Source organism: Vipera ursinii (assembly GCF_947247035.1).
Source record: "Vipera ursinii genome assembly, chromosome: 3".
NCBI classification, from domain to species: Eukaryota; Metazoa; Chordata; class Lepidosauria; order Squamata; family Viperidae; genus Vipera; species Vipera ursinii.
Genome location: NC_139516.1, coordinates 173,600,910 through 173,625,456, shown reverse-complemented (window position 1 = coordinate 173,625,456; position 24,547 = coordinate 173,600,910). Strand labels below are relative to the sequence as shown.

At 43.0% G+C, this 24,547-nt stretch overlaps 1 protein-coding gene across 1 annotated transcript; it reads right to left on the bottom strand.

The window, feature by feature from the left end:
- Positions 1 to 8,776: 8,776 nt before the first annotated feature.
- Positions 8,777 to 10,827, bottom strand: SOX17 (SRY-box transcription factor 17; the record flags this gene model as incomplete). The annotated part of the gene is made up of 2 exons (XM_083360399.1): positions 8,777 to 9,630; positions 10,536 to 10,827. The coding sequence occupies 2 exons, from the start codon at positions 10,825 to 10,827 to the stop codon at positions 8,777 to 8,779; spliced, it is 1,146 nt and encodes a 381-aa protein (XP_083216525.1).
- Between the last annotated feature and the right edge of the window lie 13,720 nt (positions 10,828 to 24,547).

Genomic DNA, 24,547 nt, shown 5'->3' with positions numbered 1-24,547 from the left:
GCCCTGACAGCCACGTCTTGACTTGTTTCATGGTCAGGTTTTTATCATGTTTTCTAGCTTCCTGAAAAAGGCTATTCACACCTCCATAACAACCTACCCATCCTGGTGTATAATAAATACGGCTTAGAAACTTTTCATGCATCATTATACTGAAAGAAAACTGACAAATGGTCAAGCGTTGACATTAACACAGTCTTTTATTGGTTATACAGAGTTCAGAGGGGTGGCATGGCTCCACCATCAGAAAAATACCCCTCATCACCACTATCAGAATCAGAAGATAAACCCCCATAACACACTATTTTACAATACGGTGACCCGCCTGTACCCCCCAATCCATGTCCGCAGTCGCAAGCAAGCCAGTCTTTACACAAATTGCAGCTCTTTAACTCACAGGGTTGGTAGTGTGGTCTCTGGGATAGCTCAGAACCCCAGTTATAGCCTAGAAAAATCTGCAGAAGCTTTGTGACCGCTACGATTACCACAGAAATATAAAATCGGGGTGTCTTGAACTGTTTGCTGTCTAGGCGTTATTAATTTGGAGTCTGCAAAATATAAAGCACATCCTGCTAGTGTGATATCAGTGCCAGCAGCATTTACATTAACATACTGTAAATAAAAACATATTTTACTTACCATTGCAGGGAGATAATGTAGCATCATTCATCATTTCACAGGCTTTACGGTAAGTACTCTGCACCTCATCGTTAAAGTTACAACACACCATGATACAGCCGGGCAAAACGGGCCTGAATAAAAAAAAATTCTTTATCATCACCCCTGCAACAGATTTTGTCGCATTCTTCCAGCTGGGGCCTTGTGTCAGACCATGTGATACTCGCTTTTGCAGTTGTTTTAAAATCAGCTTTGGAACCAGAGGTTGCCATCTTCAAAAGACTGCCGGAATTAAATCGCTAGCTGCTCAGACCTGCCTGTACAATCTCCCCTGCGCATGCTATGACATGTCCTTGAGCCTTGCGCCTGTCCAGAATCACGGGGTATGACATGCCCAGGCATGTCCCGAACAAGGCCTAACCCCCTTTTTTACTATCAGGCACAAACACGCATGCCCGGATCTGCAGCCCTAACATGCCCGAACAAGTCTACTTTCCACCTGGCTGGTTGCCCCTTGTAAGCATTTTAATTCCTGTTAATATTCCTTGTCTTTTTGCTGTAGGGGGTGCAGAATAAATTTTATTAAGGCTGTGCTTTGTACGGTTACATGTACATGTGGATTTGAGGGCTCAATTGACAAAATATGTGTCTTTAGATTTTGACGAAGGTAAAAACCAGCTGCGGGTTTTAAATGGTTTTTTTCCCTCCCCCACCCTGCATTCGAGAAAATGATTTTAAAACCTCCTAGAAATAAATACCTTTTAGAAAAAAAGGGTTAAATGCAAGCCCTGGCCGCCTTTTAGGGCCTCCTTTTTTCCCTGCTTTTGAGGCGCTGATTTTTAAAACCACAAAAATTAAAAGCATCATTAGGCTAGAATGATTAGAAATAAAAAGCATTTTTTATTATTATTTCACAGCTCCGCAAAGTAGGGCTTGTTTCCCAAAAGCACAGGCCTCTCTTAATTATTTACTTTATTTAGCTTATTCTGTTTGTTTTGAATGTCCATAGAATTAGTCTAGGGTTAAGCTAATCATGTACCCAGAGGCTTGACTGCCTTATTGATGGGGTTAGGTTCAAGACGCCTTATCTGAAAATAGGGTTGCTAGGGTTACTCTTGCTTATCCTGATGGGCTTAGGCCAACACGTCACTTCCGCTCGCCTTATCTGAAAATAGGGCGGTTACTTCCCGCATAGGGACATGATCTGCTGACGTAATCAACACCACGTGGGTTTGTTTACTTTGATGACGTCACTGATCAAAAGTGCTGATAATTTTCATTTAAAAAGTATATACTATAACTACTTAGAGCAATTCTTTCCTACTTGATTCTCCTGTGAACAACTTTCAGAGATGACAATAATGACCTATATAGCATTGCACTATTCCATTTTAGCAGGAATTCCCTTATTATTTTTACTCATTCTTTCAAAATGTTACTAACCCATTTACCAAAACAGACTTATCAAAATCCCATTAAACACATCCAGTACTTAGAGAATAATTTCAAAGAAGTTTCTCATAGGAAAGGATTATTTGTATTTGTATGGCCAGGTAAGAATATTATCCTTTTTTAGAAGAAGATATTAGAATGTTTATGCCGTGGATGCAAACATTCTTACATTTACATAATATCCTATTGTCTGTGAGAAAAACAGCACTTTTTTTCAACAGTATCAACACTTAAAACAGATTGCAAGATTACATAGTTAACAATAGCAAATCTTTGATTGCTCATGAGCTACATAGCTAATATAGTTGCCATAACTTTCTTTTCTGACCACAGGTCAAGTCCTGTTGTCATGATAAAGAATATACTAATATTCACTGAACTAAAAAAAACTGTTTTCATTTTTGTTTTGGGGAGTCTTTCTGATGTTTCTCAGCATTCATTTCTCTGTCCAAAGGTACAAACTCCAGTCTATTTCTCCACAAGAAGAAACATCAATCACCACTCTTCCTCCTCCTCCTTGCAAATACCGACTATTTTTTTCCTAAAACAAAAATATTATCATGTCTGATTGATTCTAAGCAAACATAATGATTGCTTTACTATATAGCTGAATGTATATATTTGCGGTTGTATCGCATATATAATTTCCAATGTAATATAATTCAATACCTAACTTGTTCAACATATTTTCATATATGGTGGACCTGTAAAAAGGTTAAAGCTTTTTGGATTAAAATTTGGTGGAACATGCAAAAGATATTCAAGAAAAGGATAAAGTTTTGTCCGCAACTGTTTTTACTGGGCATTATTACTGATACTACTGCTGTGGACATTAAGCTGATGTTGAACTTAATTACAGCAGCGAGACTTTTAGTAGCGCAATATTGGAAGAAGGAAGAACTGCCGACTATAGAAGAATGGACTTTAAAAGTCTCCAATCTGGCGGAAATGGCAAAGATTTCAGCGTACTTGAAAGATCAATCGCAACAGAGATATATTGTGGAATGGAGAAGATGGATTGATTATATCCAGAATAAATATGGGACTAAAAAGTTTCATCTAGCATTTGAATAAGTACTGATGTGATATTTATATTGCTTGTAGTTATTTTATAAGAGTTAAAGTGCGATAGATTTAATATTTTATTGTTGTTTGCATAAGGTAGACTATGATTGCTTGTATTTTTATACCCTGTATTGAGCTCTGGGAAGTCGGGGAGGGGGGAGGGGGAAGGGAGGGAGGTGTTGGGGAGGGTTGGGGAGAGGGGAGGGGGTTGGGAGGGGTTTTGTCTTTTTTAAAAAAATTTATTGTAAAACTTTTCAATAAAAAAACGTTACTCACTATTGCAAGGAAACAATTTACAAGGCAATTAGAACTAAAAACACAACATGCTAAGCTAACTGGACAGCTAAGTCATTAATTATAGAGGGCCGTGTTATAAAAACACAGGACATAATTATTGAGAAAGACTTAGAAGTATTTTTATCTATTTTCTCACCAATTAAGTGAGATCCACTTACTTGGCCTAAAGAACAAAAAAGTGTAACTGTAAATCCATAGGATTAGCCTTATTTTGTGGTGTTTTATCTTGTTTGATGGGCAGGAAATTAAAATGGCCAACCGTTATGTGTCTTATATCTAAAGTAAATAAACAAAACACGGACAATTCTCCAAACGTGAGTAAGGTACTGGGCAATGGAAATTATTTACATTGTTTTTATATATGAGCAGTGATATATTGTGGATTCAAAATTATATCTTAGAAATATGTTTCTTATGTATACACTTCTTTCATTTTATCACTGTATATATTTTCTATGTAACAATAATGATTGCCTTTTAACAACTGGTTTGTCTTTTAGACTGAATTTAAGAGGGATTTTTAAAAGATACACTTAGTATCTTAAGTTTATCCAAATCCACTTTGCTTCTTAACAAGTGCTGGGGAAAAACAGGCTTCAGCTCTACTCTACCAAGATTGAATGGTTCTGGGTTTAGGAATTCCTGGATCTATTAATATTTTCCATCTTTGGTTCTGTTTGGGATTGTGCTGCTCCAAACAGAATTTATGCATAATCTGGTCATCTTTCTGGACTCGTAGTTCCTATTTGAAGAGAAGGAACAGCCATGGCTGTGTGGGTTCTGTACAACTTTACTTTCCTTCATTTCCCTAATCCTTTTCTGGACCATGAGGCACTGCTCATGTCACTCAAACCTTTGTCATCCCGAGAGGATTACTTGAGACTGCCCTCACTATCTGGAAGATGCAACTGGGTCCAGAATGCAGCATTGTGGGCAGTCGTGAACACACCTCCGTATACTCATGTTACAATTCTGTCCCACCAGAATTCATCTGTAACATGGAGTCAGGTTATTTGTGGGTTATTTATTCCCTAGTTCTTTTTACTCAATAGAATGGAAATGAAGGAACAGAGGGGAGAAAAGACTTTGACAGCTAGTACCTCCCTGATAACTTATTTGGGGCAGTCTCCATTTTGAGGAGGGAGAGTTTTGACCACTAAGGTCAGGAATATATCACGGTGGTAGGGTCTCCATCTTAATTCCTCAAAATCATTTGTTTATGTAGCAAATTGATACCATTCTCACACAAGAGTTTGGTACCTATGTAAGACATGAATAAGAATTAAGCATACTCAGTGGCACCCACTTGGCAAGCAGGCCAGCTGGAATCATGAGCACTCCATTACCCCGAAATGTTCTGTGACCATTTCAGACTGGGTTTTTTCTGTTGCATTTCAAATTTTATGGCCCTTCTTTAAAGAATGGCAGGCAACTGGATATCTTCTAACTAGTTTAGACTACAACTTCCATAAGGCTTGAGAGCATGTCTAGTAGTTAGGAGATATAGTCCAAAATATTTGAAATGCACAAGTTGCCTACTTCTGCTTTAATCTGTTCAACAAGCAAAAACCAGATAGATGAATGTTAATTCTAGTGGTCAAAATGATTTTAATATGTATGATATCACGTCCAATTTATCTATCTGCATGAGAGATCTACCAACAGGCTAAGATTATCACCAAGCATGTTTTATACTCTTCTCAAAGAGCATGCAATGCATTCACCGAAAGTAAAATAGATGCCTGGGATATAGTGAGACCAGAACTGCAAACCGCTGGGATGATGAACAGATGGCAGCAAAACATTTTTAGTGGGCATCTGGATTTTGGAGTCCAGATCTAGTAGCCTTAAAGAAGATCCATGAGTGCTTAAGAAAGTTGGAATTTAAGTGATTTAAATTAGGGGTTGAGATATAGAGAATTCATATGTTTGGTAAATAAAATTGTGGACTGATTTAAGTTCTGCTTCTATGGCTGAAGATTTAGGTTTGTTTTAGTCTAGTCCTGCCTTGCAATTCTTACCATGGACCCTTCCCTTTCTTGGAAAAAAACACCCCACTATAGAAGGATGAGATAATATGGCTGCACCTTATCCAGTCTTCTCTCAAACAGGCCTCAGATACTGTGGACCCACCGCTGAGGAAGCATGCATTTGCTTTGTTCCCTGTTTAAAGCAGACTTATGATGGTCTTGTTTCTTCTGGAAAATAACTAGCTTTTCCTGTTAATCCAACACAAGCCATGGTGTGTAAATTTTATGGCACTTTCACCTTTTCCAGAAGTCTGGGTGAAAGTGACCAACTCAAATTAGCTATTGACAGATTCCTTGGGAATGGATGTATATTTCAGGAGCAAGCATTGTATATTCCAGGGTTCCCCAACCCCCAGTCTGTGGACCAGTACCAGTCCGTGGCATGTCAACAACTGGTCCGCACAAACAATCAAAGCCCCATTTGTGGGATGCAGGCAGCACACAAACCATGCGCTCTCCGGTCCATGGAAAAACCTCTCTCCACGGAACCGGTCCCTGGTGCCCAAAAGGTTGGGGTCCTCTGGTATATTCATTGGCTAATTCATGTTCTCAAAACTTTCTCCTGCTGCCCACTTACAAACAGTCCAATGAGGACAATACTTTATTTTACTGTTGTCATATCAAGTTGTTACATTGCTACAATAAAGATGAAAACTTTAAAAACTGCTAGTAAATGTACTTTTCTTTAATTGGAAGCATGTCTGGACTCTGCTGAATATGTGATTCCCAAAAAAGTTTGAATAAACTACATGTTTTATTTCCATATACAATAAGACTGTTGTATCCAGTACAGCCTAATGAAACAATATTTTCTAGGATATTAAGCCCTAGGGTGATTTATTTGGGGATATTTTAATGTTTTGCTTAATGTAGTATTCGAATCCAACCAACTGCAATCTAACTTTTTATGTTGTAGTACTAAAGCCTTGAAATCAAAGTATCATATAAAGCTACAAAGGAAGACTTTTAGGAAAATGGCAATTTTTGATTTAGGGAGTAATTCCTCAATTTAAATCCAAAAGATTAGGATTCAAATTCAGAGATGGAAAGGTAAAGAAGGAGGGAGGGAAGGAGGATGAGAGAGAGGGGGGAACTGGGATAGGGGAGAGAAGAGGGAGAGGGAGAGAGAATTTGAGATGGAATATCAAATCCTCCAGAACTCTTGGGGGAAACAGGCAGTAAATGGGATTGATTAAAATAGAACTTTTTCCAATACTAAAATAAAAGACAAAGACACTTTGAATTGAAAAAGTTAATCATGTTTATTACAAAATTTAAATCCTGATCAATGGAACATAATCCTGAGTAAGACTTCATACCCAGGTTACAGGCAAAGAGATGGGAAATCACTTATCTGCATATCCACAAGTTTACTACACAAATATTGTATAATCTCAGTCTAGCTCTTTTGAGGGATTGTATTGCCACGATTTGTTTGCTGCAAGGGGGACTCCAACCCATATCCATCACAACACTTTCTACCTGCCTTTGTTTTCTACTTTAAAAGGAAGGGAAGGAAAAATGCATCAACATGCTTGTACTCTTTTACAAAGGGATACAGATATGGGCCAAAATCTGAAAAATTAATTCAGTACTTTTAATAGCAAGTATGCACTGTACTGATGCTGCCAACTGGTACAAAATAAGAGGATGTCAATTGAAAAGGCTCCTGCCCGTCCCTTCCTCTGACACATGATCCAGTTTTTATGACTGCTATCAATTTAGGATGGCTCGATTTGCTTTTGTTTTCTTCTGAAGAATACTGCCTTAGCAAATTCTCAAAAGCAGTTTTGGTTGGTTCAGTTGACCATACTCTAGGTAATGCCCTGCCTAAGAGGGTAGCAATTTTTTTTCCTTGTGATAATCTTTTTAGTTAAATATTTTGTCACACACACTTTTTTTTTGTTTTGTATCAATTGCAACAATTCATTATCTGATTAGGGCTGCAAAACTTCAGACACCAGATTTTCTCTTTGTTGCTATCCCAATTTTTGCTGCTCCTTGGATCTGGTAATACTAAATTGATATTGTGAACAGTTCAGCTTATTAAGGTGAGAGCCAAGCAGCAGTGCAGTGGTCAGATGCTCCAACTTGCACCCATTTACTGCAACCCTAAAAGGCTCAGGATTGTGATCTCAGCTATACTGAAGCAAAGATTGTTCATTTCACAGGGAATTCTCCTTAGATAGTGAAGACTTTTTGAAGGGAGCGAGGTATACAAATTCTATTTCTTGGAGTAGAACTAAGAAACATCAAATCGTGTTCCTTTAACTTGTTCAAATTAATACTAGTAGGCATTAAACTCACATCAGATTTAAAACATACCTTCTAATGCTAAAAATACTTTTGACAGGCTATGAACCTTCAAAGAATATCCTAGGGATTGGATTGTGTGAGGGAAGGTGACTGTCTTTATTTAAACTAACTTTCCCAACACCTAGTATCAGTAGGTGACACTTACTGGAATGAAACACTGGACTTAAGCCAGGCAAAAGCATTTGCGTTTTCTCATCTGATTTATCTTTCAGTATTTACTGCTCGGAATGCTTTCCAGGTAAGAGAAATGAGGCCAAAGGGTTGAAAACTATTACCTTGAGAATTGCTACTGAGTTCGCAGGTCTCACTTCATACTCCAATGTGATGGAATCTACCTCCTGGCCCCGCCCATGTAATTGGGCCTCCCAAGCAGACTGGCACAGGGAAAATAGGGCAGATGTTGTGGGGGGGGTCTCCTTTACGGGAAAGCCATTCCAGGGGCCCAGCTGGGAACTCTGGTTTCAAGATTACCCAGCCACATTAAGACCCACTGTGATCAATTTGGATTTGATGAGACTGTGGCATTACGATGTGCAAAGCAAGACGGTAAGAGTTTTGTGTGCAAAGTTAGCGGGGGAGTTACTGAACTATTCATGGCATGTTATGTTCTCAGGTAACAAAAGTCTCTGAAGAACGACAACTCCACCACACCTTGGTATAAAACCACCTGAAGGATGGTTGGGGGGTTTTTTTTGTTTTTGTTTTTCCGTTTTTATTGCCAAGCTGTTCCAAGTCAAACATTAATCGGGTACTTTAGTCCAAGCCCAACCCCATTCTGCACAAAACCTGAAAAAAAAGGCAGATGCCTGTCAACTCCCGCGAAGTGAGCCTCCTGCAGGAAAGAAAGAAAAAAAAAACTCGCGGCCTCCGGACGTGCCGATTTTCACAAACACGGGAGCTCCTTCTCTAATGGCCATTAGAGACGCGCAGTCAATAAATTACAATAAATAATATTAGCAGGGTCCACCTGCCCCGCCCTCACCCGCCTGGGGACGCTGGACTCACAAATCGGGATACGTCCCGGCCCCGCCCGCGGCCGCGCAGTAATAGGCAGCGGCGTTAGCCTCCGGGCCTTCGTGGCTCGCGTAGGGGAGCCCCAGGTCGCCCGGGCGGCAGGCGAAGGGCAGGTATTGCTCAAACTCGGCGCGATCCACGTCCGTCAGCAAGTCCACGTCGTGCGGGGGCAGCTGCTCGAGCCCGGCGGGGGCCTCCCCTCGGCGACGGGATTGTTGTTGCTGCGCGTGGTCCGGGACGGGCGAGGAAGGGTAGGAGGCCAAAGGCACCGGGAAACGACTACGGAAAAGGCCGATGCCGACACTGGGACTACCGCCGTTATTGCTGTGGCCGCCGGCAGGGAGGCCGTTGCACGGATACTCGGAGCCAGGCGGCGTCGGGTAGCCGTAGGGGCCCAGCAGGCAGCCTCCGTCCTCCGGGTGGGGCGGCGGGAAGAAGACAGGTTCTGCGCAGGCGCCCCCCTGGGATTCGGACTCCGGCGTAGGCAGGCTGTAGTTCCCGAAATGGGTGCCCAAGGCCGGCAGCGGGAGCGGCGCGCAGTCCCGGTAATGGAAGCTCCCGCCGGCGTAATTGGGCTGCTCTGCGTAAGAAAGGCCGGGCGCCTCGCAGCCGCCTCCGTTTCCCGCCTCTCCGGGCAGGCCCAGCTGGTGATGCTGAACTGAGAGGAAGCCGCTCCCACCGTCCACTGCGCCGTCGTTGCGCTTCAGGCGCTTGACTTGCTTCCTCCGCCGAGGCCGATACTTGTAGTGGGGGTGGTCCCGCATATGCTGCAGCCGCAGCCGCTCCGCCTCCTCTACGAAGGGGCGCTTCTCCTCCTGGGTCAGCGCCCGCCACGACTGTCCTGTCAAGGCAAAGGAGAAATCGGAATTAGTCGAGGGAGCGGAAGCTGATGGCCAAGCTGGGGTTGGGGCTCATGGGGGGAGCGGGAAGGGAAGGGAAGGAAGGATCTAGTTCCCTGTTTTTGGCGGGGAGTCGCTTTTCCACGCAGACCCAACTTTCTTCAGGGAAGTAGGTGGTAATGGCACGACTTGCTAACTAGCGGTTAAAGCTCTGGCTTTCTCTACCAAGGAAGTGATCGCGTCTCGTGCCGCTTTCCTGTAAAAAAATTAGCTCTCTCGATCCCGCCCGGCTGCGGCCGCGCTATTGTGAAAAGTAGGCGAAAATCCAAAGAAGAGGGATACACCAAAGAAAAGCCAGCGCAATTATTTACTGAAACTTTCCCGAACTATGTTTTCAGTTCGCGGCAGTAACTTAAGCCCTTTTCTGGAATCACCCGATTGTCACTGCGCCACCACCAGAGCGGTGACCAGCAGTGGCCGGGTGCAGCTGGACGCGGGTTTCTTTCCTTCGCCCCGTTCCAGTTCTTCAGTTGCGGGGCAATGAATCTTGTATCTTTAGCGGAATATGAGAAGGCTGGCAAGGATTTTTTGCCCGCCTATTGGGAGAGTAAGCCAATTTCCAGAAGACGTACAAGCTTGCCGGAGGATTCATCGTCGATTCAGGGGATTCGGGTCCCCTGGATTAGCGTCGGATTGCGCAACGCTCTGTAAAAAATCACAAAAACGAGCCTACCGGGTCACGAGCCTGCTGCTTTAGTTCTCCTAAGTCTCATTTCCGAAAACAACACGGGTTATTCCGCGACGTGGCGGCCCTTGGATGACACACAGAAAAGTAATACCGCGCAAACATTGCTAAGCCTCCTCTTCCAGCGATCTCCGGCTCCGCCGACGCCTATTGGGTACTTACCCAGCATCTTGCTAAGCTCCGCGTTGTGCAGATCCGGATTCTGCTGCGCTAGCCGCTTGCGTTCGTCCTTGGCCCAGACCATGAAAGCGTTCATGGGGCGGCGAATGCGAGTCTCCCCTTTGGCCCGGCCCGAGGCTCCCTGCTGTACTTGGTCGGCCGCCGCTTCGCCTTTGCCATCGGTTAAGGGGCTCAGCGACTCTGCCCACTGACACTGCATCATGAGGGGAGGGAGGGAGGACCGTCCTTGCGCCTGGTCGTCGCTACTGGCGTATCCAGCATCGGGGCTGCTCATTTCCACTGCCCGGCCAGCGTCTGGCCCCTTCTCGGTGCCTCCAGAAGGCGAGCAGGCGAGCGGGTTAGTAAGTCTTGCGCCTCGCCGTTTGCTGCAAATAAAGCTTGGAAGCGCCTCTGATGCAAAGCCCAGAGCTCCGACAGCCCTCGAGTAAGCTGACGGCTGTCGCCGCGCGGCTCCGTTTAAACCGAGCAATAGCCAATCGGACGGCGTGGGTGTGGCCAGAGAGTCTGATCGGGCGAGGAGAGGACCAGTTTTATCTGCAATTCACCTGTATGGGATAGAGCCAGAAGCAACCTTTTTCATCGAGGAGTGGATTTTTCCATGACCTGAGTCTGCGTGGAAGTAAATTCCATTGAGATCAATGGGATCTACTTTCAAGTAAGTAAGAGACTCGAAAATGACTTATTAGAGCTGGCAAAAGAAAGGGGAAAATGAAAAGTTTATCCGCGAAAATATGTTTTGTTTGTCTTTAGGTAGTTTGCTTCTACGTGCACGGAGGGAAGATTAAGCACTTTCGACCTCTTTCGACCGTTTCCTGTCTGTTGGACCGCGTTTCCTAGACAGGATATGTTCTAACAAATACCATATAGGCAATACTATTTTAAGAACTGGCTTATAGACTGGGACTGATTATTTTTAAAATATTGCTTTCTTTATGAATGTTGCTGTCACAATTTGGATTATGCTCGTAGGATAAATATGTCAATTATTGTAAACTAATTTGCTATGATAATTATTCCATTTGTAAACTTCTTGATTTAATTTGTTTGCTCCTTTAATTGTTGTTGATTCTGATTATTCCAGCACAGAAATTCGTTCTAGGTTAAAGCAAGTCTAAACGAGCAAGATGGTGTGATGCGTTGTCACAATTAATACACAAAGGGAAAGGGTGTTTTAGATATACTTTTAACAAACCCTGAACAAGCTGTTGGAACTGACTTAACCTTGTCCGGATATAGCAAATCTGATGTTGAAAAAAGTGAAAATACTCTAAATAACCGGAAGTAACTGATACAGATTCTATGTTCTTCCAACCGATTTCTACTTCAGCGGTGCCTTTTGGATTGGTAGAAAGTTCTAATAAAATGGCCATACTGTGAACTTCATGTATTACTTATCTGCACACAATTGCCTTCTGATATTACTGAACAATTTACTTCGAGTTACATCATAACACTTGCTGGTAAGTATATTCAGCTATGCCTTATTTCAGTTAGCAACTGAAGGTTGACATTCTAAATACATTTAATAGGGCAGCCCCCAGTATGATTTATTCACAAACGAAGATACATCAAAATACACTTTGAGACTTGAGGTCGTACCAGTATATTAGGAACAGGTAGCTTTCGTCAAATAGCTTCAGAAGAATTCTTTTTTGTTGCTGGCATTTGATTCTGCTTCCTTGATGTAAATTGGGTTCCTATAGAATATTATTATAATCCTTGTGGCCCACAGGAAATTGTAACCCTAATCTTAACTCCAAATTCATGTTTTCTACTGTGGGAAGTGGATTAGTTTCGCTGGAATATCAGCTACAATCATCAAATACCTCGAGGACCACCTGCTGCCGGCGTCAACTCCCCTCCGCCCTGTGCGTGCCCACAGAGAGGGCCTCCTCAGGGTGCCTCCGGTCAGGGAATGTCGACTGGTGGCCCCCAGGGGGAGGGCCTTCTCTGTGGGTGCTCCGGCGCTATGGAACCAACTGCCGGTTGAGCTCCAGATGGCACCGAAGGTCCGCGGTCTGAAGACCCACTTATTTGAATTATCTGGTCTGGCCTGATGGGGAACGTTAGGGTTTTTTAATGGGTCTTTTATTGTTATTGTAATTTTTAATTGGGCATTTGTTTAATTCCTTTTTAATTTTTGTATTGTTATTTATATATGCCCTGTTAACCGCCCTGAGTCCTTCGGGAGAAGGGCGGTATACAAATTTAATAAAAGTAAAGTAAGTAAAGTAAATGACTCTGAAACCATGGATAAAGTAAATAAACTAGAACCCTGGATCCGAAAAATGCCTTATACTGTACATTTTTCTTTATTTTGCAAAATTTTCACTGTGGTGTGTGTGCAGCTCAAACTTAACTCCTATGCAAATAGATTGATGCTGAGGATCGTTTTCTGAACGATTAGATTTGTCCTTCGTTTCAAGTTTCCCCCAAACCATAAAAGTGAAAATGACTTGTTTTGAAAACGAAGACTTACCCCTCCCCCTCCCCCCAGTCTCCCTTTGCCTGTCTCTTCGGTAGTCAGTAGTATGAAGGGTCCTTGGAATCTTTCGCCGTCTGAACACTTAACAATCCCTCCGATCACGGGAAAGCCTATTGCAGCCGCCACAGGGAAGAGCAGAGCCACGGGGCGCCCTTTGCAAAGTAGCTACCACTCCCGCAGCAGCTGCGGAGGAAATGGCCTGACCGCGCCAATGTGAATGACACAGGCGAGTGCGCCGAATTGCGAGGCATCAGCCCCAAATCACAACTTTCTCCATCAAAAAGCCGCGATTCAGACTGGCCTGTGTCCGGGTTGCCCCGTGTTCTCACATTCCCTTCTCATTTCTGATGGAGACTACCAGCGCGCTAAATTTACTCCATGGTTATTAGCGGCTTCGCAAGTCAGCGAAGCCAGGCTTTTCGTTACGTTATGGGTTGAACCCCCCCCCTCCCTCCTTTCCAAAGTTACGTCAAAAATGATTTAAGCTGATTTAATTACTCCCTTCCCCACCCCCACCCTTCCCCTTCTACCGCCAGAAGGAAGACGGCAAGTGAGCCTCGCGCCTGGGGATCCCAATAGTGGATTTGCGGCCCAGATCCGAAAGTCGAGATTTTTGTATTAGCCGGTTTGTGGCGGTTTCTGGAAAGGGACTTTATTCCAAGCTGGTCTGGCATCCGACAGGATCTTATGACCCCTCCCTTCATGCCCTGATGGCGAAACCGGTGACTTTCGCCTGCCACATCTTTGTGCAGCTTTGCACCTGTATTTTATTCTAAGGAACAAGATAGGACATCCGGTAAATGCGGCGTTTGCATTTGGTTGCTCCTAGAGCAGGGGTAGGCAACCTCGGCTCTTTTATGACTCATGGACTTCAATTCCCAGAATTCCTGAGTCAGCTATGCTATGCTGACTCAGGAATTCTGGGAGTTGAAGTCCATGAGTCATAAAAGAGTCGAGGTTGCCTACCCCTGTCCTAGAGAGAAAAAGAGGTTGGGCTTTGACACTCTGGCAGGAGCTCTAAACCGGTAATCGCAAAGGATCGGGGTCTTTGGCAGGACCCCCAGTCAACTCGGCCCTATAAAATCACAGAGGCCGTTTGCTTCTAACGTTCCAGCGCTTTGAATCTCGAATAAACTAGACATTTAGCACGAGAGCGAATTTATTTGTTGGGGAGAATCTCAACAACTTCCATGGGAGCAGGAGGTGGGAGTCAAAAAAGTCAAGATGGTGAACAGTACAACTGAAACCCTTCTTTTTCTTTTACACGTACCATGCTTGGGACACACACACAAACACACACACGGGGGAGTTTTGCTTGTGCGCCGGTTCCCATCATCTTGGCATTTTTATGAAACTCCCCCACCTCGCCCTCGTTGGTCCAGGGACGAACCCATTGATCCCAGGCTGAATGCCTCATGTAAATTTGAAATCAAAAGTATCAAAACTTTATTGACAACCCCAGGTTTGTTTTTATTAAACATGTAAGCAATGATAATTAATTGGCACTGATCATGAGGTGGGCGCTAATTAACGTCCACACCAGTTTTGCCCTGCCCTGCCTTGCTTTTCCACAGCTCACAGATTAAAAACTACCTAACGAATTATTGTTTGACGATATTTTACTTCACTCATCGACCAATCAGAATGGAGCTGGAAGAGAGCTCGGAGGTCTTCTAGTCCAACCCCCTGCTCAAGCAGGAACAAATGGCTAACCCCAACCCTAACCCTAAACCTCAGTGATGGAGCACTCACAACTTGTGAAGGCAAGCTGTTCCACTGGTGAATTGTTCTCACTGTTAGGAAATTTTGCCTTAATTCCAGGTTGCTTCTCTCCTTGATTAGTTTCCATCCATTGTTTCTGGTCTTGCTTTGGAAAATAAATCGACCCCTTCCTGTTTGTGGCAGCCCCTCTGTCAGGGGAGGATTATTACTCCCCAATCAGAGGGCGATGAACCGTGGCTCATTCGCAGGGTGAATATCAAAGAAAGAAATCCGAGGCACATTCTACTGTAAAACTGCAAAACACGCAGTGACACCCTCAAATACTGGAATACTGCTATCATGTCACCCCCCCCCTAGTCCTTCTTGTCTATACTAGACTAGCCATGCCCAATTCCTGCAACCGTTCTTCGTATGTTCTTCCATATGTTTTTTTTTTACTCTGTCTATTCTAAGTAAAGAAGGGACCGCGTGGCCCCTTCTTTCCTCTTCCTTAAAACCTCCTGGCCTGCCGCCTTGTCTCTATAGAAAGAGCTCCCCGGCCAGACTGAAGTGTTTAATTTAGATCGGTGGGATGGTTTATAACCTCGAGTCGGAATCGTGTCCACAGGTTCAGTTCGTGCATCAACCCCACCCCCACCCCCGCCTCGAAAGCATCCAGGGAGCATTAGCAGGATTCGCTGCCTCTCCTCCGCCTCCTCCTCCTCCTCCTCCTCCTCCTCCTCCGAGAGTCTCCAATTCGAAGCGGCCGCCGGCCTTGGCCCTTTCCCACCGAGTGGCGGGTTGGAACTGGGGAAAGGCGAGAACCCTGAGCAGGCGATGCCTTTCTTCGTCTTCTGTCTCTCTCTCTCTCTCTCTCCCCCCCACAACCGCTTTTCCAAGCGTGGCGTGGGGTTTTTTTTGGGGGGGGGGTTAGGAATGTGGTTCTCTCGACAGCGTTATCAGAGGCGGCCACAAATGCCACATGAAACGCAGCAAACATCCGGCGCGCTTCCTGAGAGCCGCCGCTGGTTCTCAAGACAAGCGAGAGAAAAAAAAGAGGGAGGGTTCGAGGGGGGGGGCAGCGGGTGGAGGCGCCCAGATCTCAGGAGACCGACGCGCGCACACGCACACACACACACACACGCACACACGCACGCACGCACGCACACACACGGTCTCTCCCCTGCAAACAACACGCGGAGACGGTATTCAGCGGCACGGGGCGCTTAGACGCAGAGACGCTCCTTTTGTTCGTGGGCGTCTTTGCAGACTTAACTTTGCTCCGCTTCCCCGCCCCGGGAATTTTAAGTGGGAGAGTTAAAATTACACACGCACACCCTACACCAGCATTTTTAAAACCTGCACCACCGTCCCCTCCCCCCCCACACACACGTACCGTACGTACACCCGACAGACAGAAGGCTGAAGCTTAAGGCAGCGTTTCCCAACCTTAGGAACTTGAAGATGCGTGGACTTCAACTCCCAGAATTCCCCAGCCAGCTATGCTGGCTGGGGAATTCTGGGAGTTGAAGTCCACGCATCTTCAAGTTCCTAAGGTTGGGAAACGCTGGCTTAAGGTACACTGAGAACTGGAAAGAGAGAGGGGTGGAATAGTCAAGAAACTTCCCTATTGAAAAATGTCCTCGACTAATTGCGCTCCTGGGCGCTGCCCTGTAGAACTTGCTATTGTGCCCAGGCTACGCAACGATTATTTGCGCGCAACTTGTCACACACCCCCCCCCAAAAAACCAAAAAACAAAAAAAACCCTCCTTTTAGATGCAAAAGGGTCCCTTCCTCGGGAAGACTTTCTGCTTGCCACCGGCGCCCTTCTATTGACTGGCACGGCTTGCCTTTCGCCGTGCCTGTCCTTCGGGTCGCTTCTTAGACACCCATCTGGAAAGCGGAGATAGATGAGTCGGGGTATTTTGGGGGATGGGGTCGTTATGCCTTTGCAAAACAGCGCTATGGAAGGGGCTATCAGAAATATGAAAAGCGTGAATGGACCAAAGGGACCCAGTAACCTGAAGCAGCGAATCCCCTTCTTCCCTTCCCTTCAGCCGTAGAACATTTTTCCATTTTTTTCAGACTCCACGATTCTCAGTATCCCTTGAACTGTACTCTCTTTGAGTGATCTACCCTGCGTTTTTAAAATGTAAAATGCAGACGAGTCTTTCTCTTCCACTAAGCCCAGGTCTGTTTTACAACTGCGGCATGGCCCGTTATTGCTTATGTAATGTAGTACTTCTTCTAGTTAAAAGTGACATTTCGGCCGTGATTGCAAGAGCTTCGCATGCTTCTTTCAATGACTCCTTCCAGAAAAGTGGTTTCTAGGCTACCTGAGGTTTTCAGCGTTGTTGCTCCCAGTTCTGTGTTTCTTTCCTTATTACATCAGAGCTAAGAATCCAGAGTGCCTTTTCCCCCAACATCTACACTTGTAAAGAGGATTTCAGGTCTTTTGGGCCTGTGGCTCTTTGCAATCCCTCCTTTGAAGCTATATTTAAATATAATCAGTGAGATTTGCAAATCAAACGTGTTTAGGACCAACTGTTAATCCATTTATTTCCTTTTTTCCTTTCCTTCCTTTACTGATAACGTATTGGATCCAGTTCAATCCAACAATAGTGCTTTGTGGCCTATCTCCCTTGATTTCCATGGGAAGAGAGAATTTTGCAGTGTGTTCATCCAGAGACATAAGTCAAACTACTGTTGACTTTCAATCAGGCTAAATACTTTTCTGCACTTGTTCTCTCCCTTAACTTTTTGTTTCCTGCATGCTCTCCCCCCCACTTCCCTACATCTTTAGAGACCAACTTTTGTCCAAGCTTCCTTCCAACAAGACCAAGCAGAGATGACAGAATACTTCTGCCATATTATAAGAGGAAAAAGGGCTGTGTGATTTTGCTTCTTTTGGGAAGAAGGGGAACATATCGTAGCCATTCCTGCTTTAAATTTATTATGAAATGGGATTGGCAGACAACTTGTTTTACTTTTAGATACAACAGTCCTGCTTTATCTTACTGCAAGGTCCAGAAAATAATGAGGGAGGCTAATCTGGGATTTTTTTTCTTCTTACTTGACAGTTTGCCTGTGTTTCTCAGGTCCAGTCATGAACAAAATTTCATTTTAATGTATGCCAATTAGTGTACATTCAAAGTGACCATAAAGTTATTATTCTTATATTCTTATTTGACTGCTGGCCTAGTGATGGATTGTATTGCAAATCAGGGCTGTTTCCAGAGGAGGCAGAGGAGGAGAGGACCTGGAGCTTATGGAGCGAAGGAACTGGATGAGGCTGTCGGCAGCCCCAGAGGAAGAGAGAGAGGCTTTTGGAGGAGTTGGTGGTGGCGGCAGCGTGCTCCAGGGGCAAAAAGAAGCAAGGCCTCTTTAAGGAAAAGGTGGAAGAGTCAGGATCAGAAAAAGGAAAGAAGGCGAGGTTGTCAGAATACAAGCGAACTTGAGGGCTAATCCACATGGAGCCCCATTTCCATCTGTCCTGTTTGCCATCGTTGGCTCCCTAGAGACTAAAATGGACAATGTGAAATTTGAACGGGCCACGAACAAGGAGTATATATCGGAGGTGGTGACCCTTTGAGAGCTGTACGCAACGAAATTTCATTTTGATGTATGCCGATCGGTGAACATTCAAAGTGACCATAAAGTTATCATTATCATTTCTTATTCTCCTTGCCTTGAAGTAACATCGTTGACAGCCCAACAGTTTCATGATCTATCTTGTTACACAATCCTCACAGAGTTTGTTTCTGTTTTCTCTGGGGTTATTTTGTCCTGGAATCTTCCCAAATGTTTGCTTCTTTGTATCGTTTTAATATAGGGCATGCCCAAATGGGATTAGGGAAGAGGGGTAGGCAAACCCAGCCTACAGTGGGACAAAGTCTTGAGCTCAGACTTTTCCCATTCCTGCTGAAATCAGCTGCTGCTGGATATCTTCCTTAAGCAATCCCCAGTGACATGCCTAAAGAGGAGAGCACCAAACCCAGAAAAGGAAAGCAATCACTTTGCCTATCATGACTGACACACTAACAAATCAAGGCAACACTCACTGGCCACGAGTCAGAACGAATGCAATACACATAGGATAATGACTGGCATATGCCATGCTATTGGGTTAATCCATCTCAAACTCAGATGGACAGCATTGGTTTTTTTTTTAATCCCATTTATATCCCGCCCTTCTCCGAAGACTCAGGGCGGCTTACAATTTAAAGCACAAATCAATGTGCTTAGCAGTAGCCTTCATTCTATGTATATGCCTGCTTATTAGGGCTTTCGGGGGCCCCCCAAGCGGCATTATTACAGAGTCAGCTTATTGCCCCCAACAATCTGGGTCCTCATTTTACCTACCTCGGAAGGATGGAAGGCTGAGTCAACCTTGAAAATTGTAATTACAATTATAACATGGGAAAGACCCTTTGAGAAACACCACCAAATGCAGTAGTGCCAGTGTAACGCCTCCTCCCCCCCCTTGAGTCTTTTTGCTCCTCTCCACAGAAGATATAAGGTTAAATTACACACTTATAATTAGTTACTTACATTTCTAATAAACGGTTCCTGCTTTATTTTCAGATAAATTATTGATCTGAGGAGGACAATACTTTTGATGAATTTCTGTCTTTTCAGTATTTGTCCCATTTTGTTTATTTGTTTGGATGTTTTCCCATCCTTTCAAAACCACACCAAAATGTGTGTGCAAAGTGCCTTTGATTGCTTTTTGGTATTTTCAAATCTACTATTTTTATCAAGCAATTTTACTTAAAGAAAAGAAAAGCAAAGAGAACCTCAGTAAACTGAGGCCCTGGTGCCATGCCATTTTCTTGGCAAAGACAGAAACAATTACTAGACTGCCTATTTTGGGAGATTTTATTTTTTTTACTTTCCAGTTGAAAAAGAAGGAAGGAAGGAAGGAGGAAGGAAGGAAGGGAGGAAAGAAGGAAGGGAGGGAGGGAGGGGAAGGGAAAAGAAAGGAAAGGAAAGGAAACTGAGTTTATTTACCTTTAAAAAATAGTTAACCTGGCAACAGCGCTAAGATAAAACAGCTAAAAAAAATAAAGATATCTAAAAAAAACAAAGAAGGTGAATGAGGACCATCCGGCACTATGCATTGGATCAACTGAGGCTGAACGAACTGAGAAAATTGAGACACTGTTTCATAGAACTCGTTCTACCCTATACTTTTATCTGACTACCAGTGTTCAGAGTCACTCTTTTAAACTATAAATCCCCACCTTTGAGAAATCTGCCTTATCACTGAAGGTAGGCCTTTGTCTCCGATCAGACTGCACAACAGGATTATTGATATCCTATGGTTCCCTGACTTGGCTGATTGTGGAGTTGCAAAATCTCCAAGCACCTCTTGCAGTATCACGGGCCTTCCAGATGAATACTTAATTCCCTTTGAAAGTTGTTTGTTAAAGGGATGAGAATCAGACAAGTGCTACTCCTTGGAGCCACCATCTAAAGAAGAATCAAAATACATTTGGGAAAGGATAGTAAGAAAGACATTGCTCTTCTCACTTTGGACAACATATTAGATTTATTTATTTATTTATTTTTAGTGTTTTCTATTCATTTTTTAAAAGCTCATTGATTGATATATTACTTTAAACACACAGACCACCTCCTCCTTTTTTAGTAACAGGCAACTGTACCATCAAAATGTTAGGTAGTCCCCAGCTCAGTGATTTCTTTTCAAATCTCCTATGAAATGATTCAGTGCAAAATACAAAATACAAATACAAAGAAGAATATGTAGTATATAATATAGAGCCTTGGTGGAGCAGTGGGCTAATGCCTCCTTAAGTAACACCAGCTGCCTGCAATTAGTGCAGGTTCGCATCCCACCAGGCTCAAGGTTGACTCAGCCTTCCATCCTTCCGAGGTAGGTAAAATGAGGACCCAGATTGTTGGGGGCAATTAAGCTGACTTTGTAATAATGCCGCTTGGGGTGTGTGTGAAAGCCCTAATAATAAGTAGGCATATACATAGAATGAAGGCTACTGCTAAGCTTGTAAGCCGCCCTGAGTCTTCGGAGAAGGGCGGGATATAAATGGAATTAAAATTAAAAAAAAATAAAAAAAATAAAAAAATCAGAACGGAGCCATACCTGGAGAATGACTTTTCCCCTACATTTTTTACAGAATCATAGAAATGTTTGCTCTCTTTCATTCTCAGTTTCTCTGTGGAAATAAATACCTGCACAATACGAAGAATATGTAGTATATAATATAGAGCCATAGCATATAACACATTTGTTTTTAGATAATCTTGATATGGAAGGCAGTATGCATGTGGTTTAAATTGCTCCACCAAAGCCTTGGTGGAGCAGTGGGCTAATGCCTCCTTAAGTAACACCAGCTGCCTGCAATTAGTGCAGGTTCGCGTCCCACCAGGCTCAAGGTTGACTCAGCCTTCCATCCTTCCGAGGTAGGTAAAATGAGGACCCAGATTGTTGGGGGCAATTAAGCTGACTTTGTAATAATGCCACTTGGGGTGTGTGTGAAAGCCCTAATAATAAGTAGGCATATACATAGAATGAAGGCTACTGCTAAGCTTGTAAGCCGCTCTGAGTCTTCGGAGAAGGGCGGGATATAAATGGAATTAAAATTAAAAAAAAATAAAAAAAATTAAAAAATCAGAACAGAGCCATACCTGGAGAATGACTTTTCCCCTACATTTTTTACAGAATCATAGAAATGTTTGCTCTCTTTCATTCTCAGTTTCTCTGTGGAAATAAATACCTGCACAATACGAAGAATATGTAGTATATAATATAGAGCCATAGCATATAACACATTTGTTTTTAGATAATCTTGATATGGAAGGCAGTATGCATGTGGTTTAAATTGCTCCACCAAAGCCTTGGTGGAGCAGTGGGCTAATGCCTCCTTAAGTAACACCAGCTGCCTGCAATTAGTGCAGGTTCGCGTCCCACCAGGCTCAAGGTTGACTCAGCCTTCCATCCTTCCGAGGTAGGTAAAATGAGGACCCAGATTGTTGGGGGCAATTAAGCTGACTTTGTAATAATGCCACTTGGGGTGTGTGTGAAAGCCCTAATAAGCAGGCATATACATAGAATGAAGGCTACTGCTAAGCTTGTAAGCCGCCCTGAGTCTTCGGAGAAGGGCAGGATATAAATGGAATTAAAATAAAAAATAAATAAAAATAAATAAATACAAATGTAACCATATTGCAGAAATGATATAGAATAAGTCATGGTAAACTGAAAAGTACACAAGATGCTCCATATTGGGAATTCTGCAATTCCCTAAAGAGAGATGAATGTGACCCAATTTAAAATTTGTACTCTTTCTTATTTTCTGTCTACAGAAATTTCCAACCACCCCATATAATTTTTTTTGAAGAAACCAAAGGGGAACAACAGACAATGTTTTCAGTGATGAGCTGACAGAATTTGAATCTCCAGACTAAGACTTTCAAATTTACTTGATTTTATGGTCATGTAGGCTTAATTTAATGGAATGATTGGGTGCGGTGAAGGGGGGATTTTTTCTGAGTTTTGAAATGGATGTTGGTTAGCAAGATTGTTTATGATTTAAGGAAAATTGCTGTGAGTTTTTCAAGGAAAATCAGAACCATTCTTTTTAAGAATTTTCAAAGTTTTTGATAGATCCATCGAAGCGAATATTCTAAATTAAATCTAAATTAAAACAAATGGTTGTAATATATCCCATGCATTGGTACCAGCTGGAATACAACAGCCTACTAAGAAATAATTATTCCAAAATATTCAAAGTTATATTTTAAGCTAGAAATGCATCCCTCCCAGTCTCTTTACTGCACATATTGTTCTGACTATTCAAGGGAACAGCACAATATTTATAAGAACAACACTTCTGAATATTGGTCTATTAAAATGACTGCTTGTTACCGGGCTTATATTTTAAAGTAAGATAAGTGTGGAGGTAGACAAACATTGTTTATGGATATTTATCAGAATATCTTGCATATGATTTTTATCAAATACAGTTTTTCTCCATGGGGCTTCTACAGAGATTGTTGTGTGCCTTTGCCTTCAAACCAGTGCTAACTGCTGGGGATTGCCTGGACTAATCCCTGCAATTTTCTTTGCAAGATTTCAGAAGTGGTTTGTCATTGCCTCCTTCTTAGGGCTGAGAGAGAATGACTGGCCCAAAATCACATACCTGGCTTCGTGTCTAAAGCAGGATTAGAACTCAATCTCAAGGCGTCTAGCCTAATGTCTTAACCACTAACCAAACTGTCTCTCTGAGATTGTTCTACCTTGTACTAATTCCCATATATTATGGTCCAGTAGATAGGAATAGATTGTTAGGCTGGCAAGGGAAATGTCAGGAACGTAATATAATTTAGTGAATCACAGACTTCCTATGGAAAATTAGTATTCAGAAATGTTATTAATGACAGCCTAACTCCTTTTTTAAATTACTAAAGTAGGATGGAAATTCTGGGAGAATATACTAAGGCTAAATATACAGTATATAAATATGCTAACATTTTCACCAATTTCCTATGCAATCGCATACATAATTATTGAATTTATTAATAATTTTATTTTAATTTGCTAATAATAATTTATTTTTTAAAAAACTGTCAGCCTCACCAGATGGACCAGAGCAGGCAATCAACTTCGTGGGAAGAATGAAACAATTTTTACTTAGATTGGCTATAGTAACAGAATCGTGAGAGTCTGACTGTGCTATCTCCTTCTTATATTTCAAGTAATTAGGGAAGTATCTGTGTGGGCCAATCCCAAGTGTTATCTTAACCTTCCAACCCCTTTTGCCTAGGCAATGGTTCCTGCATACCTCTGTCAAGGCCATCCTCCTTACTCTCTGCAAAAATTGAGTCCTAATATATTTGGATATAACATTATCTGTGTCATATCATTAACCAAGATATGATTTATGATGGATCATAAAAGGGAAAAGATGAGACAAAAGAAAATAAGGACTTTGTATGCCAGACATGTCAAACTCTGCAATACTATAGAGAGCGTCCTCTCGTACTGTATTGTGGTTTGGTATGCTGGTCTGACAGCCGCGGATAGGAAAGCATTACAAAGGGTGGTGAGCACAGCACAAAACATCGTGGGCTTTCCCCTGACACCACTGGATGACATTGCCAGGGCTTGCTGCCTTGGAAGAGTGAGGAAAATTCTCAGGGATGACTCACACCATGGACGGTATCTCTTTACTCTCCTAACGTCAGGTAGGAGATATAGGAGTATAGCCAGCCATACCAACAGGCTGAAGATTTATCCATGGGCTGTAAGGCTTTTGAACAGAAAATAATTTTATAAACTTTATGCATGATTGACTTGCGAGTCCGGTGTGTTGTGCAATTAGCTCACATGGTGTAATAAGATGGAGGGTTTGTGTCACTGTGAGTTGGGGGTGGGGGCATGAAGGGAGGCTCAGCCAATCTCAATGTATACCTGGTTGTACTTTGACAATAAAGGTTCATTCATTCATCAGAGCTTTTTCCCCATTGCCGGCAATGGGGTGGGCGTGGTTTCCTTGTGACGCATCCAGCCTGCGGGCCGACAGTTTGACACCCCTGTTGTATGTAGGCTGAGGGCCAGATGGACTTGGAGGTATCTGATACTTCATAAGAAGCTATGATAGACATTGGCTTATATATTGAAGTATAAATAAAAAAGGAGAGAAGTGGAGTACCTTTTTTCTGGGATCAGTTCTGTGGATTTGTTCTGCTCTTTATCATTTACATGCAGAACCCTCCTCCAGGCCTATGACCTATCAGCTAGATTAATTTTGAACATGGATTCAGTGT